Source organism: Apostichopus japonicus, chromosome 10, assembly GCF_037975245.1.
Source record: "Apostichopus japonicus isolate 1M-3 chromosome 10, ASM3797524v1, whole genome shotgun sequence".
Lineage (NCBI taxonomy): Eukaryota > Metazoa > Echinodermata > Holothuroidea > Aspidochirotida > Stichopodidae > Apostichopus > Apostichopus japonicus.
This window is the reverse complement of record NC_092570.1, coordinates 19,843,868-19,862,098: the sequence shown is the minus strand read 5'-3', so window position 1 is coordinate 19,862,098 and position 18,231 is coordinate 19,843,868. Positions and strand designations below refer to the sequence as shown.

The 18,231-nt window shown below is 37.1% G+C and overlaps 1 protein-coding gene across 5 annotated transcripts in view; it reads left to right on the top strand.

Moving 5' to 3' along the window:
* LOC139975192 (diacylglycerol kinase delta-like) overlaps nt 1-18,231 on the top strand; it is a 129,813-nt gene that overhangs the window by 52,396 nt on the left and 59,186 nt on the right. For 4 of the 5 annotated variants that reach the window (XM_071982879.1, XM_071982878.1, XM_071982880.1 and 1 more), the window contains exons 4-5: nt 3,851-3,931; nt 9,594-9,698. In XM_071982879.1, the coding sequence (XP_071838980.1) occupies nt 3,851-3,931; nt 9,594-9,698 (186 nt within the window). Of the gene's footprint in view, nt 1-3,850; nt 3,932-7,774; nt 7,791-9,593; nt 9,699-18,231 lie in introns of those variants that run through there. The other variant, XM_071982884.1, reaches the window with a different exon arrangement.

Sequence of the window (18,231 nt, the reverse complement as noted above, 5' to 3'; positions counted from 1 at the left end):
CTCGACGACATCCCTGGCGGGCAATATCAAAATGCGATGTATCTCTCATTAGGTTCGGGCCTTGTAGTAGTCAAGATTATAATTTGCCGTGACAAGTCAGAGGAAAGTTAAAGAAGATGACAAGAAAGAAAGGAGGGGGGGGGGGGGGGGAAAGGTGAGATGATCTGTGAGGTCTACCGTAAAATCATTCCACGGTCAACATTGTTTGGCATAATTTTGGTATTAACCAATGTAACTGTCAGACTTGGCAAATGTCAAAATGAGCTGAGAGATTTAATCGATTGACAAGGACGATATCGTTGCTGGAAAGGGCGTCTTAGTTTTCTGCTGAAGGAAAGATCTATCAATGTAGGTTTAATACACTGATGAGTGAGGTGGGAATATACAGACCAGTTCCTTAATTGTGAATGCAAATTTATTGGTTTCAAAACCGACATAATTTTCTGGGGACATGTTATGAGCATACCATATTTTAGCAAAATATTAACATTTTTTAGCTAATTTTTTTATTTTTGGTAATCAGTTAATTGAATTATCAGATGACCAACTTTTTAAAAGTTAAACAAAACCAAATTTAAAAAAATAATAAAATGAAGTAAAGCAGAGATATTTAAAGTGTTTCCATTCAAACTCAACCGTTGTCTTTTTTTTTTTCTAATCTTAGATTGCTTAGGTTGAAATAAATTGATATTACAGTATATTAATTTTTATTGCCCTGTAGTACATGCCTCAGTTGATATATGATTTACAAAGATATAATGTAGAATGTGATCAGTGATTTCATTATTACTCTGCCACAGTAATTAAAATGCAGTTAATAAATGAAATGGAATGACGTCTATAGTTAAACCAAATAACATTTCCCCACCGTAATTAACAAGTTTGATTAAATTCCAGAGGGGATTAATTTGTCGCCTACAGTTAGAAATTTCATTTCAGAGTCTATAAATAGAGTCTTGCTGCATGCAGTCACTCGCAACCAATAAACTGTTAACCACTCTTCCAGTGCGCTGATGTAAATTAAAGTTTTTTAAGTTTCATTACTGGTCTTTCAGTACACAATATATATCTATATATATATATAAAGCCTTGTTAATACTGCAAAGGGTTATCGAACAACTGTTTAGCCAATCAATACTCTGCAAGCTAATCAAAACTTAATTTGTGTCATGAGACCTTGGATTGCCTTCCATATTAAGGAGACCTCTTGATTATAGAGATCTTCCACCGTCACTTTCTGATGTCTATTTGGAAGGATATTTCATAGTTTCAAAGGGAAATTTACATTTGATCGGATGAAAAGACAGAGACAATCTGTTAATTTCGGTGACATTTTGCGTTTCAATGATTTCTATTTACATTTTTTTTTTTATGTGTTTCCTACAATTTTCTGCAACTTCAAACTTGTTATGCAAGATCTCAGTATGAATTGATATACTATACACAGTCATTGTAGATGACTTGTAAGGAAACTTCACATCCAACCAGCCTTTATAAGGTATTTAAATTGGAACTGCTCATCCAATCCATGGTCAAAAAAAGTGAAAATTTTGGTAGAAATAAATATTTCGGATGTCAGTATTCTATGATGTCACACCTGTTTGCTTCGTAGTGTTGAATCTTAAAATTTCCCTGATTATTGGTTTAAATCAGGGTGAAGCCATGCGTGCGTTACGGCATTGTGTAAGCAGTTAGAGTACCTCACAACCATGTTCCATGCTCAATACACCCCACCAGGAACCAGATTCTCTCAATCTTTTCAGAATTGCCCTTTTGTAATTTTTGTAGGGGAGGGAAATTCCCTTCACATATTATTTCTGGTTTGCAAATTTAAAAAAAAAGCGTTTGCTTCTGTTTTTTCAATGATTGTGAAATTTCAACCAATTGCAAAAATGCTGCATTAATTATTAAAACAGAAAAAGACTTTTCTGCATGCTTTGTAAAAGTTGTTTACAAACAATTCTGGCATTTGACTTTTGCATAGTGGTTTCTTTAATCAGACTGCATTTGGACAGGTGCTGTTGTTTCTCCCATGCACCTCGGCTGCTCGTGAGGGGGGGGGGTGAGGAGGGGGGTGGAAACATCGCCTGCCTGTGCAAGCTTCCCCCATTGTCAAGTGCTCAGGTTATATCTTGTTTTGCCTTGCCAGTGTTATCATCTTTTTGTTGTGCACACTGAAGGAAAATAAGTAATTTTATCACAGTCTGACAGTTTTGTTATTTATTTAACTTCTGAAACATTTCTTGACAAACTTATAGTCTTCTGACAAGATTACATAAAAAAACAAAGGTGAAGTTATCAGCATCCGAGTAACATGTATGCCGGAAATTGCTTTGATAACTTCTGCGGAGGGCCGTGGTACATATCATGCAAATTAAAGAACTGTCCGTTCTGATTGAAGAACCACAAAGGGAATTGGCATCCAATTGATGCCACAGGAGATATGTTATCAAGGATGGTTTAATTATTCACACCTCTCTTCCAAAGACCGAAATAGCAAATATGTCAAAGTGTAACAAATTTGAAGTTGTTAATTTTTGTGAAGGTAAAGGGACATCACTGGAAATGAAATTCTGAAAAAGGTTGAACATTTTGTATTGCAGAGGTCTATTTTCTGTTGGCATATTTTTCATGCTGCATATCATTTCTTTAAAAAGGCATGCAGAAAGTTCACAAATGTCATATTGGGACTTACTGAGTGTAAACATACAGTTATCATACCTCACAAGTGATTTGGCAGGCCTAGAATTTCACAATTTTAAGCCAATTGCTAAAACAAAATACAAGCTTGTTCTTAAAAAAGTTACTGGCTGCAATCAACTTCATACCAGTTTGGTAATATTTTTGACCATTACAACACACAGTAGTATCCTACAATACTGTCTCATAGGAGCAGCCCAATAATAATTGCTGTTGATTAGTGATAATTAAGGACATATGTATGTAAATTATAAAGACTTGCATTACTGAAGACGGTCTCCAGTCTTGATCATGTGTTTATATTCATAATGTCTACCGGAAGAAAAATGCAATTTACTTTGTTCCCCGCTTACCTGTCTCCTCACAACCTTTGCACCGCATTCTACTATGTCTAGTATGCCCTGGTAAACTTTTAACACTTTACTTGTTATTGGCAAAATGACAAAAATCCTGGTGTATTAATTAAAATTAGGTTATCTTACACAAAATGAACACATACTTGGTTTTTCATAAAATGTAATAATTAAATACTAAAATCTCATAACAATATCAGTATTAAGTCATATAATCTCCTGAATACCCAAAGTTTAATTTAAAATCATTTCAAAGTGAAACTTTTATCTCTTTGAAAAATTTCCAGGTTACCTTCGTGAGGAAGTGTATATCCAGATGATGAAATGTTGAGGATCTAAATCAAATTTATTAATAAGTCCCTTCTTAAAATATTAAACAATTACATTGGTGAAGAAGTTGGTTGTCTTTAGTTTGATCAAATACAATCTTAGTTTGAGAATTATTTGGTTGCTTTGAATATGACTCAAACCATCAAACACAGAGAGATATGGTAATGTAAACATGCATAATGGTTGTTATGTAGAACGTAGGTTAATTAAAACACTGGCGATGTTGTAAAAAGTGTCGTCTCATTAATGGTTCCAAACAGAGCTTTTATAATTTTACATATCCTAACTTAATTCCAAAGGACACTAGAGAGTTCTTTTGCTTTCCAAAACATCTTGAAAGTTTTGGAGCTGCCAAAAAAAAAATGTGACTTTAATTTATGACTTAAATACAACACATCCTTGAAGTTCAGGAAAACGACTTCAGAGACCATTTATGATTTCATCATCAATCTTCTTCTGCTTTGCAGTCCCATATTTTCGAGGAAGTTGACCTGAGAGATCTCAGCGTGGCAGAGAACAGTACCAAAAATGTTAACAATACATTCAGGGTGAGTTAACTGGGTTTACTGGGTTTAAGCTGAGGTGCATGGTAATGTTAACAATACTTTCAGGGTGAGTTTACTGGGTTTAAGCTGAGGTGCATGGTAATGTTAACAATACTTTCAGGGTGAGTTTACTGGGTTTAAGCTGAGATGCATGGTACTGTTAACAATACTTTCAGGGTGAGTTTACTGGGTTTAAGCTGAGGTGCATGGTACTGTTAACAATACTTTCAGGGTGAGTTTACTGGGTTTAAACTGAGGTGCATTGTAATGTTAACAATACTTTCAGGGTGAGTTTACTGGGTTTAAGCTGAGGTGCATGGTACTGTTAACAATACTTTCAGGGTGAGTTTACTGGGTTTAAGCTGAGATGCATGGTAATGTTAACATTACTTTCAGTGTGAGTTTACTGGGTTTAAGCTGAGGTGCATGGTACTGTTAACAATACTTTCAGGGTGAGTTTACTGGGTTTAAGCTGAGATGCATGGTAATGTTAACATTACTTTCAGTGTGAGTTTACTGGGTTTAAGCTGAGGTACATGGTACTGTTAACAATAATTTCAGGGTGAGTTTACTGGGTTTAAGCTGAGGTTCATGGTACTGTTAACAATACTTTCAGGGTGAGTTTACTGGGTTTAAGCTGAGGTGCATGGTACTGTTAACAATACTTTCAGGGTGAGTTTACTGGGTTTAAGCTGAGATGCATGGTAATGTTAACATTACTTTCAGTGTGAGTTTACTGGGTTTAAGCTGAGGTGCATGGTAATGTTAACAATACTTTCAGTGTGAGTTTACTGGGTTTAACTTGAGATGCATGGTAATGTTAACATTACTTTCAGTGTGAGTTTACTGGGTTTAAGCTGAGGTACATGGTACTGTTAACAATACTTTCAGGGTGAGTTTACTGGGTTTAAGCTGAGGTTCATGGTACTGTTAACAATACTTTCAGGGTGAGTTTACTGGGTTTAAGCTGAGGTGCATGGTACTGTTAACAATACTTTCAGGGTGAGTTTACTGGGTTTAAGCTGAGATGCATGGTAATGTTAACAATACTTTCAGTGTGAGTTTACTGGGTTTAAGCTGAGGTGCATGGTAATGTTAACAATACTTTCAGGGTGAGTTTACTGGGTTTAAGCTGAGATGCATGGTACTGTTAACAATACTTTCTGGGTGAGTTTACTGGGTTTAAGCTGAGGTGCATGGTACTGTTAACAATACTTTCAGGGTGAGTTTACTGGGTTTAAATTGAGGTGCATTGTAATGTTAACAATACTTTCAGGGTGAGTTTACTGGGTTTAAGCTGAGGTGCATGGTACTGTTAACAATACTTTCAGGGTGAGTTTACTGGGTTTAAGCTGAGATGCATGGTAATGTTAACATTACTCTCAGTGTGAGTTTACTGGGTTTAAGCTGAGGTGCATGGTAATGTTAACAATACTTTCAGTGTGAGTTTACTGGGTTTAAGCTGAGGTGCATGGTAATGTTAACAATACATTCATGGTGAGTTTACTGGGTTGAAACTGAGGTGCATGGTAATGTTAACATTACTTTCAGGGTGAGTTTACTGAGTTTAAGCTGAGGTGCATGGTACTGTTAACAATACTTTCAGTGTGAGTTTACTGGGTTTAAGCTGAGATGCATGGTAATGTTAACAATACTTTCAGGGTGAGTTTACTGGGTTTAAGCTGAGATGCATGGTAATGTTAACATAACTTTCAGGGTGAGTTTACTGGGTTTAAGCTGAGGTGCATGGTACTGTTAACAATACTTTCAGGGTGAGTTTACTGGGTTTAAGCTGAGGTGCATGGTAATGTTAACAATACTTTCAGGGTGAGTTTACTGGGTTTAAGCTGAGATGCATGGTAATGTTAACAATACTTTCTGGGTGAGTTTACTGGGTTTAAGCTGAGGTGCATGGTACTGTTAACAATACTTTCAGGGTGAGTTTACTGGGTTTAAGCTGAGATGCATGGTAATGTTAACATTACTTTCAGGGTGAGTTTACTGGGTTTAAGCTGAGGTGCATGGTACTGTTAACAATACTTTCAGGGTGAGTTTACTGGGTTTAAGCTGAGATGCATGGTAATGTTAACATTACTTTCAGTGTGAGTTTACTGGGTTTAAGCTGAGGTACATGGTACTGTTAACAATAATTTCAGGGTGAGTTTACTGGGTTTAAGCTGAGGTTCATGGTACTGTTAACAATACTTTCAGGGTGAGTTTACTGGGTTTAAGCTGAGGTGCATGGTACTGTTAACAATACTTTCAGGGTGAGTTTACTGGGTTTAAGCTGAGATGCATGGTAATGTTAACATTACTTTCAGTGTGAGTTTACTGGGTTTAAGCTGAGGTGCATGGTAATGTTAACAATACTTTCAGTGTGAGTTTACTGGGTTTAACTTGAGATGCATGGTAATGTTAACATTACTTTCAGTGTGAGTTTACTGGGTTTAAGCTGAGGTACATGGTACTGTTAACAATACTTTCAGGGTGAGTTTACTGGGTTTAAGCTGAGGTTCATGGTACTGTTAACAATACTTTCAGGGTGAGTTTACTGGGTTTAAGCTGAGGTGCATGGTACTGTTAACAATACTTTCAGGGTGAGTTTACTGGGTTTAAGCTGAGATGCATGGTAATGTTAACAATACTTTCAGTGTGAGTTTACTGGGTTTAAGCTGAGGTGCATGGTAATGTTAACAATACTTTCAGGGTGAGTTTACTGGGTTTAAGCTGAGATGCATGGTACTGTTAACAATACTTTCTGGGTGAGTTTACTGGGTTTAAGCTGAGGTGCATGGTACTGTTAACAATACTTTCAGGGTGAGTTTACTGGGTTTAAATTGAGGTGCATTGTAATGTTAACAATACTTTCAGGGTGAGTTTACTGGGTTTAAGCTGAGGTGCATGGTACTGTTAACAATACTTTCAGGGTGAGTTTACTGGGTTTAAGCTGAGATGCATGGTAATGTTAACATTACTCTCAGTGTGAGTTTACTGGGTTTAAGCTGAGGTGCATGGTAATGTTAACAATACTTTCAGTGTGAGTTTACTGGGTTTAAGCTGAGGTGCATGGTAATGTTAACAATACATTCATGGTGAGTTTACTGGGTTGAAACTGAGGTGCATGGTAATGTTAACATTACTTTCAGGGTGAGTTTACTGAGTTTAAGCTGAGGTGCATGGTACTGTTAACAATACTTTCAGTGTGAGTTTACTGGGTTTAAGCTGAGATGCATGGTAATGTTAACAATACTTTCAGGGTGAGTTTACTGGGTTTAAGCTGAGATGCATGGTAATGTTAACATAACTTTCAGGGTGAGTTTACTGGGTTTAAGCTGAGGTGCATGGTACTGTTAACAATACTTTCAGGGTGAGTTTACTGGGTTTAAGCTGAGGTGCATGGTAATGTTAACAATACTTTCAGGGTGAGTTTACTGGGTTTAAGCTGAGATGCATGGTAATGTTAACAATACTTTCTGGGTGAGTTTACTGGGTTTAAGCTGAGATGCATGGTACTGTTAACAATACATTCAGGGTGAGTTTACTGGGTTTAAGCTGAGGTGCATGGTAATGTTAACAATACATTCAGGGTGAGTTTACTGGGATTAAGCTGAGATGCATGGTAATGTTAACATTACATTCAGGGTGAGTTTACTGGGTTTAAGCTGAGATGCATGGTAATTTTAACATTTCTTTCAGTGTGAGTTTACTGGGTTTAAACTGAGGTGCATGGTAATGTTAACAATACTTTCAGTGTGAGTTTACTGGGTTTAAGCTGAGATGCATGGTACTGTTAACAATACTTTCAGGGTGAGTTTACTGGGTTTAAGCTGAGATGCATGGTAATGTTAACAATACATTCAGGGTGAGTTTACTGGGTTTAAGCTGAGATGCATGGTAATGTTAACATTACATTCAGGGTGAGTTTACTGGGTTTAAGCTGAGATGCATGGTAATGTTAACAATACTTTCAGGGTGAGTTTACTGGGTTTAAGCTGAGATGCATGGTAATGTTAACATTACATTCAGGGTGAGTTTACTCAGTTTAAGCTGAGATGCATGGTAATGTTAACATTACTTTCAGGGTGAGTTTACTGGGTTTAAACTGAGGTGCATGGTAATGTTAACAATACTTTCAGGGTGAGTTTACTAGGTTTAAGCTGAGATGCATGGTACTGTTAACAATACTTTCAGGGTGAGTTTACTGGGTTTAAGCTGAGGTGCATGGTAATGTTAACAATACTTTCAGGGTGAGTTTACTGGGTTTAAGCTGAGGTGCATTGTAATGTTAACAATGCTTGCAGGGTGAGTTTACTGGGTTTAAACTGAGGTGCATGGTTTAAGAAAGGTAAATGATGAGAAGAGTCACACAACATTAATGTGTCACCCATTTCTCAGCTACGTCATCGGAACTAAGACAATGATGAGGGTTACTTTTTCGCTATAGCAGACCTCCCAGCGAAACCTTCAAATCCTTTCAAAACCTTTATTTTGTTGAAGAGCCGCTTGGAGGTCTGCTATAGGGTATTTTCAGGAATCTGTGGAAAGAACAGATACAAACGAATTGTATCAATTGTTTGGAGAAGAAAAAAAAGAAGCTCCACCGTTAAGTCTCTCGATCATGGAAAGCTATTGAAGGCTTTCATAGATACTGTATGAAATAATGCTGTGAATATAAAAAAGAATACAGAGAGATATTATGTTAATGGTCATTGACCTAATCTCTAACAGTAGCATGAGCAGTATTAAAGAATTAGAAAATGATCTTCAGCAGTAGTGTGGTGAAAGGGTTTGTCTCTTCAAATCATGTAGCCATTGAGGATAGTTAAATGTAAATATTTCACCAATATGATATGTTTTTGAGGGTGCACAGCTATTAAATGGTGCGTGTGGAAAATTATTTGGCTTATTAGAGTATTGGGGGATTCCTTTCTGACTGTTGCATATTTTTACATAGGCTATATATCCCCAGTATTGTGTGTGTGAGGTGTGTATAGCTTTGGTCATTCCAGTATATGACAGGATATAATGTTTAAGCCATCCATCCACCGCCCCACCCCCCCCCCCCCCACTGCAGATATTTTCTTTATAAGATGTGGTACCTGCATGTTATACATTATTCTCAAGAGCAAAAAAATTCTATAACAGGCCATGTGGTTGATACACAATTATAATCTTTGATATCTGTGAGCCTGTACAAAAACATAGAGGATTAAAATGTGGACTTTTAGTTTTCCTACAAAAGCAAATGATTGAAAGGTAATATAATACATAGGCATGAATTTTTCATTTTGTAAATTATAGACCATTCCATTATTTGACAGGTAATCACACCATGCATTTCGATCTTTGGTATCTGTGTGCCTGTATAAAAACATAGAGGATTAAAATGTGGACTTTTAGTTTTCCTACAAAAGCAAATGATTGAAAGGTAATATAATACATAGGCATGAATTTTTCATTTTGTAAATTATAGACCATTCCATTATTTGACAGGTAATCACACCATGCATTTCGATCTTTGGTATCTGTGTGCCTGTACAAAAACATAGAGGATTAAAATGTGGACTTTTAGTTTTCCTACAAAAGCAAATGATTGAAAGGTAATACAATGCATATGCATGAAGTTTTCGTTTTGTATATTATGGATCATTCCATTATTTTACAGGTAATCACACCATTCCGATCTTTGATTCTGTGTGCCTATACTAGAAAGGAAATGGAGGAGTGGATCAGTGCTTTAAAATCTGTTGCCAATAAAGACTTTTATGAGGTAAGATATGAAGTCACTTCTATCTCAAATTTTGGTGAGATACAGTATATTTCAAACCTCCCCCCTTTCATCACAAGAATCATTTCTACACGAAGAATTTTAGAGTAGGCATGCATGTATGGTTTGGTTTCGTTGCTCTAGTTCTTTCCTTGTAAATGAATTCTGATGAGTTTCAAGATGTAAGGATGTACGTAAGTGCCAGGCAGGTTTCATAATCTATGATTTAAAGAGGTAGCTGTGGTAAATAATACCCTTTCCCTTCTGTGGCGTATACCATCAATATTTCTAAGGCTCCAGGCTCTAAAATGCATACAGTGCATCCAAAGTGTACAAGCAGAGCTAATTGCCAAGAGGTTGACAAAGGTGAATGGTCACTTCTACAGGAAGTGGTCAGTTATCTGAAGGGAATCTCGCTTGGGACTTGTCAAGGTCGTCCCGGATGGTTGAATGTCAAAGCTATTAATGATATCTGGTTCAAGGTTTCTATATAAAGAAAAAGACCACTTTTGCTTCATTAGTCGTTTCCGTTTCCGATCTGTGCTATGATTGGACGCTGACGGATGGATGGATAGATTTATACCATACTTTATTTGAGGCATACCTTTAGGTACCAATGAAGCCTTGCAAGCCTTTCACAGCTTTTCATTTTCTGTTCAAATAACTTTGAAGTTTGGAAGCTGGTCAGTTTAGAAGGGGAAATGAGTAAAGTGAGAGTTTTGAATGAATATACCCACAATGCACTTGTGCAGGGTTGCAGCATTGATGAGTGGTCAAATATTTCTGTTATCTTTTATCTTGCACTACTATGCTGTTTCAATGGTTGTTGTCATAAAAAAACACCAGAGCTACAAATTTAATTTTTGTGGGTGGTGAGATGGGGGCGGAATCATTTACCTTTATACTCAAACCTGCCATTCCGATCGTTTGGGGGGTTCCTTGTCAATTTTTGTTAAACACGATTAACACAGCTTTAATTTGGATAATTATATATCCACATCTCAGATTTGAATATTCATCAATAAGGAATTCAGTACTTGTAGGTTTGCTTCTTTAATCGCCGATCAACTTTGGTCAAGTTCATACAAACAAAATTGTCAGCTGAATTGCTAGTCTATATATAACAGGGATTAATTCAGCATTTAAACTTTGTACAGACGTCTTTGAAAGGCGGTTAGACTTTCTCTTACAAAATACTGTGGCTCCTGTGTAACAAAAACTGCTATGTACATCTTTGCACTGGTGTAGGTAAGCTGTCAGGAGAAGCAAACCTAACCAGCATCTTTGTCTTAACTGTGTTTATAGAGATCACAGGTCCCCCAGGCAGCTATGAAAAATACTGGTCCGTTCATTTGGGATGTGACTCCATGGAGGTGACATTTTGTCAATTATGTGTGAATGTCATAGTGTCAAATAAAAGGTGACAAAATCTCTTCCTTTTAGCTGCATTTCTTTGGTTGCTTTGTGATGTCATTTATGAACTATAACACCATAAAACATCAGTAGGATATGAGATATATAAGATATTAAACTTTGCGATGATAAGAGCACAGATCCTCCTTCATTCAGTTCTATCATTTAATTGCTAGGTGATTTCACTGATCGATCAAATCCCATCAGAATGTGATAGATTTATAAAGTTCTCAAGTCAACATGTTCAAAGCAGGGAAAAACATTTACCTAACTCAGTGCTTGTGTTAAACGTTAATACTGTATAGTTTTGGGTATTAATGGATGAAATAATCCATGAAAGTGCCTCAACATACAAACCTGCTGTTTTCTTGTTTCTCTGTACTAGCAATTTTAACCCATTTGGAAATGTCAAGGCTCTGTGGATTAAAGTTGCATTCGATAAACCGGGTGTACCATTTGACTTATGCGAACATGGCAGTTATAGTGTCTATCAGGTGCAGCTTCATATACCTTGTTATACCACTGCATGCCACTGAGCTCCTTGGTTGAACTTGGATGTGAAAGTCTAAACTAGCTTGTAGCTGGGTTTATCATAAAGTCTCTAGTACTTATGGAGATAACCACGTTTTCTGCGGTATATAGACAATAAGACGAACAAAGAAGACGACGCTGTGTCTGTATTATGTAGGACAGAAAAGCATTCCACAAAGCTGATATCAGAGAAATGCCATCCAGGTATCCTGCTCCTAGCTTAGGAAATAAGGTTATCAAAGTCAAACCAATTTCTTTTTTTCTGGTTAAGCCCACAATCGTGCATGTATGGAAATGTGATCTATGTGTGGTCTGTTTAAGTTTTGGCAGTCAAAAGCCATTCCATAGTTGTTCTGTCATAAAACTGATCACGTGTTGATTTGACAATTTATCCTGTGGACAATCATCGATTCGAAGTCTATTATATGCGTATACAGTCGCAGAGTAGATGCTGTATACATATCGCTAATACTCGAACAGCAACAAAGAGAACCAAACTACAGTATGAAATGTTTCCCTGAAAGGAAATGCAGGCGGTATTGAAAGAACTTAGCATGCATAGACTCTGGGTGTGGGACACCATTAATTAATTCGCACGTCATTGTAAGAATCCTACATGTACCCCGTAAGATTTTTCGCAGGGGTTCTACTTGTAATGCATGCGTAAGGTTGGCATGTAATATATATTTTTGAGTAGTCGAATGAGAATTTTATTTCAGAATACATAATAAATATGTGTGTTCGTTATACATTCCTCCACCCCCCCCCCCTCCACCTGATGCCGATATACTGCCACTGTTATTCATGGATTTTGCAGAGCCTGGCATTCTCCACCAATTAGCTGTTTGTGTTTTCCATCTTGTTATCGTAATCCTGTTTTCTCTACCCACTCATAAAGAAGAGCTATTCAAACAGTACTCTCCCCAGAGAGAGAAGGATGAACTACTTAACAGGACAAATGCCTTCCCTCTGTATATAAAGCATTATTAGTTATTATTCTGTGAAATTCTGTCACAGCTGGTGACCACGAGAAATATAAAATAGGTTTAAGGCTTGTGGGTTTGACTAATGTAAAAATTAACCACACTACGAAGGAGATATAATCTCCAGTGACTTATTGAGATTGATACCATTGGATGTCAACATGTGTTTAGCGGATATGTAAAGAGCTAAATTTGAATATTACAGGGAAGTCTTGAAGCTCACCCAAGAAGGCTAAAGCTGTTTTTCTGCTGCGCATTGTTTCAGAGGATGTCACCAGAGTTAGTCGTATTCAATCTTGTAACGATGTTCTTCGTGTCAAACTACTTATAGTAACTCTCTGCAATTACACATCGAAACTTCGTCGTAGCAACTCGTTCGGTCCGGAGCAATTCTACGCATTCATCTTTGTATGTGCACGTTGGAGTTTTGGTCATCACTGTAATAAGCTCTTACTGAGGCGGAGGGCATAAGAAAATTAAAAGAAATTAGTCATGAAACATTTCAATGTTCGCCGCAGCATTTTGCCACCAGGCGTACACACCCTCGTTTAATAAAATATTGGAGAGCACTTTGCCAAGAAATTCCGCTAATGTTGTGGTCCGGGTACCAATCTACCCCATTAAGTAAGCGAATACGCTTGTCGCACACAAAGGGGGGAAGCAAATTGGTTTAATTGTAGAACCTTTGTGGCCTCCAGCTGTGGTCCTACGGCAGTCTACCCATGAACTGATTACGTCCCTCGTTCACTTTCTTCTACTGTTTTAAACATAGGTTTCATAGACTCTAATTAGATGGTTGGAATAAGTTGTAGTCCTATAGTAGTCGTTCATATAGTGCAATGGGTGATAGAGGTATATTCAACACCAGATGCTGTGAAGCCAATTGTAACCAGCAAGCGTTAGGCGAGCTGGATATTATGGAATCAAATTTGCATGAAGAAAGCAGCTTACCGTTTGAAACTTTCCAAAGGATGCCGGCAGGATTGGTATGTTTTACATCCAAAAAAAATTCTTTTTTTTTCATTGTTTACTATTTCCTGAATCTTTTGACTGTTGCATTGTGGCATTAGAGGATTGACTGAATTACTTAGTATGAGTTCTGTATACAGACAGAAGTTGGAGAGCTTGGAGAAGTTTGGAAGTATATAGCATTCTGTGGAGTTTATACCGGAATTACATTTCTGAGTTGTAATTTTGTTGTGCAGGATAATAGACAACAGTGTTAACTGTGGGAGCATATTGTGTTTAACAGTGTTGGGTTAGTGCTGTACCAGTGTAGATTCATGATTCACAATTTCTGTCGGTAAAAAGATCTTTGTTTTTTAACTTGAATATGAATATGATATACTGTCTTTGTAAATGAGCATGCCGTGTGTGATTGGATGTAGTTAGAAACATATGTATGGATCAATTCCTTAATACCATTGTGAAAGTAATTTATATGTGATGGTGGTGTTACTGTATGTGGGTATATGTGTTAATGCGTGTATGTATATCTTGAATTCGTGTATCTTTATATTGAATGCGTGTATGTGTGTATGTACATATTGACCTGTAAACATGTTTAGCTCAAAAAGTACATACTTGGTATGTGGATCCACCTGAGTGAGATCAAGAACCCTGCTGTTTATCAAGGTCAGCAGAGGTCAGTCTCAGAGATCCTTGTAAGTATTACCTGAAGAATGAGGCTATATGCAATTGATACATAGCAGGGATATCTACCTGTAGCTCAAGGGTACAAGAAACCATTCTCAATTAATTGTCACTAGGATTCAACAGATGTCAAAGAATGAAAACTGTCAAACATTAAATCCCTTCAGTAAAATTTTCAGGAGCTTCGTACTTTATTCATTGGGTTGTAGAACCTGTTTTATGTGGAGTCAACGTTTAGTAGAGGTCAAAGCCTGAAAACCATTAATTCCCAAAGGGAAGCCCAGATTAACTTCATAGACTCTTGGTAGAACGTGTGTAGATCCATCTTTTATGATATACAAGAATCCAAACAGAGGTCAAAGTTTGAAACGTCAGTAAACATTGGAGGGACTTTGTATTTGATATGTTGGTCATTGTTCGAGTAGTAAAGTTCTAACTTTTATCTGCAAGGATGGACAAAACTTACTGTACTTGCAGTGTTGACTATATTTATAATGTTGCAATTCAGAAATTAATTTACTTCCAGGGAATAATTTAGCATTTAGGTTTGGCATAGCAGTTTTTGAAGGATCTTAACTTTTTGTCCCGTATTAATTACTGTATAGTTTCTGTATATCAGGGGCATCAATTATGGGTGGGGGAGGGGTGAGGTCATAGGCGCAGGAGCCCAATTTCATTTGGGGGGGGGCTGTATCGACTTGCCCGAAAAATGTAACCAAAATTTTTCAACATGTTAATGTGCCTATCATATAGGCATGCATCGGTTTTTACATCGCATGCCATACAATCATTTGCCATGTTATTACCCTTCCATATTGGTTATAATTATTGGTGGAAGTCGTTACAATAATAATGATAATAATAATATTAGTTTAACCATTGAAAACACATTGCAAATTATTTTTCTTTCAGTAGGTGCCCGAAAAATTCTCAGCATATTGCCCGAATTTTCACAAACATTCTGGGTTGGGGGCTGCAGCCCCCCCCAGCCCCCTGCCTCCTATGCCTATGGATATGTTCCATGTCCACCCCACCGTGGGGTGGACATGGGGCATCCCCCACTTTCTGAAGGGTGGGAGACACAATATAAAATGTGCCCCTCCCCCCGCAGCCCTCAGGTTTAGTGACCTACTCGTGTAGGCGCAAGGCCTATCATTCTCATAATGACTAGTGTATCTCATGAAAGGAGCTCAAAACTTGTGCTATGAGATTTGTAGAAATTTATGAATGTCTGATTCTCATCTGCTCAGATTCCAGACGAAACTTAGAACTTTACAACTGGGTTGAAATTAGAATAATGGATTTCATTTATAGCGTAAATTAAATGAGGAGCCGCGTCCATTCACTGCTTCGCCTATATGCTAAGCCAGCAGATAATGAAAAGCCTGTAGTATTCACTAATCTCCTTTCCAGTATATTATTTTTTATATCTTTCATTATGTTACAAGTATTATCACGTACAAGCAATATAACACTTTGTAAATTATACTGTATTGTGCATTCAGTTTGGTTAGCAATGCCACTTATGATAGTTTTTGAAGTGTTTTTGAGATAATAACATATTTCATAGGATTTTTGAGAGCTAAACTGCTAGTAATGTTGTTGAACATTATAACCATGTTACTCATTATACCTCAAGTTCTAGTAGAGTAGTCATGTTTATATGAGCACAAAATATTTGATTTGTGATTCAGTTACTTGATGCCAAGTGGAGTGGGTGGAGTGGAGCCACTTCCTATATGAAAGTAAGCCTATGATAATGTGAAGGCATGGACAATTTGAACTATTTCAGAATAGTTTTAGCAAAATGTTCATTATCATTTCTTCTGATTTCATTAGTCAGTACTTTGCAACCTCAACATCCTTGGGACGCATTGTAGGAATGGCGTTCAAAAAGAACTCAACGTTTATATTAACCGTTCAACACATATATATATGCACGATTGCAGATGCGATGACCGTGCACTTGTTTTGCTACTCATTAGAAAAACAATAAACGTAGAGAGCTCCTAAGATTTAACCTGCGTGAACAGTGTAACAGTTTAATGTGAAACTACTGTTCATAAATATATTTATTATGTCCATTATAAGTTATATAAGCCTATCAGTTTCATTGTCTTTTATCTTCACTTAACTGTGTAAAATAGTAACAATGCCTGGGAAGTGCCATTTCTGACAATTCTGGGATGCATTTTTGGCAAAGATTTCTTGCTATGCGCCAACCAATGGTGGGGCTCCGCTAAGATACTGTCATGGTGGTCCCTTTTGAGAAATGGCCCACCCACTGAAAATTATTTTGTAAAGAAAAATGCCCTGCTTCATATGCATATATATCCAAAAGCAGTACTATGTAACATTTCGACCGTACAAAATGGTTCTCGATGTTCTTCAGTTGCCCCCCCCCCTTGGGATTGTACCAAAACTACAGCCCTGAAGTATAGGTAACTATTTATGTTTCTGATAAAGTGAATGTGGCCAGATCGATACACCCAATAGTGCATTTTAAATGTACTTATGATACCGTATATGTGCATGTTGTAGACATCTGTATATAGCAACATGATTTTATTCTTGTGCGCAAAGTTTGAGCAAGTTTACGTTTTTGGTTTAAGGTTAAATTTGATAAATCATGATAAAGGCCCTAAGACACACCCTGATGTTACATAGAAAGGTCTTTCTCAATATAATCCTAATCGCTTGTGACTTTCGTTAAAATATATTTATGACTGACATATCAATTCAGGTACCTAACGGAAGCAAACTTGAAGGTTTCTAGATGTGATGCCGCCCCCACGTCCCTATCGGGGCTTTGCCCCTGGCCCCATCAGGGACCCTTAGGACGATCCCTGGACCCCCCCCGATAAAGGCTTTGCGTCAATTGCTAGCACCTCTAGTTTTTTCATGTTCAGTCATTTATGTCCCCCCCCCCTGTAATTTTTTAATTGGGATTGACACCCCTGCATATAAAAACTGCAATACATTTTTGTAATTGTACAAGCAATTTGCCCATTTTGCATAGCAATGTGCCCATTTTGCATAGCAGTTTCTGATGTGATACCAGACAAAATATTCCCTGACTTCAGAAACTAACCCAAGCAGTATAAATGTTTGTAGCATGTACAGTGAAAAACAAGGTTGTAGCAATGGGCAACAAGAGAAAATATACACAATAAGGAATTTTATATGCAAGGCATTTTCTTCAGTTTGCCGTAACAAATATGTCTTGCTTGTGTTTGCAGCAACTTGAACCAATTCACATGGCTTCCTTTAAAAGTTTGTCACAAATAAAGTTTGGAAGGTAAATTTTAAGGCAGGATTATTATTGATTTTTTTCATCTCTACAGACCTGAATTAAATCATACGATGACAATAAAATGGAATAAAATTCTCCACATCATTATGAACTATTGGGTGCCATACTAATATCCTGTATTCTATTTCGCAGTAAAGAATATACATTGAGAAACATCATTATAAACTATTGGGTGCCATACTAATATCCTGTATTCTATTTCGCAGTAAAGAATATACATTGAGAAACCCAAAAGGTATTCATACAGTATCTGGTGAATCTATAAGTTATTTTTGGTTGATAATCGTGATGGTCTATTCATATATCTCCGCTGTTAATCAAAGCAGCATAGGGCTGCAGTATGATTCACAGTGCATGCCTGTATGTTTTGCCCTTCAGGATGTCAAAGTGCAGCTACTTTGGGGATCATACTGGGTACTAAAATTGTACAATATCGATGCAGTCAAAATACCTCGATGACGACTCATCAAGCTTTATTTTGAGTAAATGGACGAAAGTCTCTTCATTAGTAGTATTAGTAGTAGTATTAGTAGTATTCTTTCTCCCATAAATTTTCCAAATTGGTCTTGTGTGTGATTAATATAATATTGAGCAGCGGATAATTTAATGTTGAAAATTTTGAAGCAGCTTTGAAGGCTCTGGA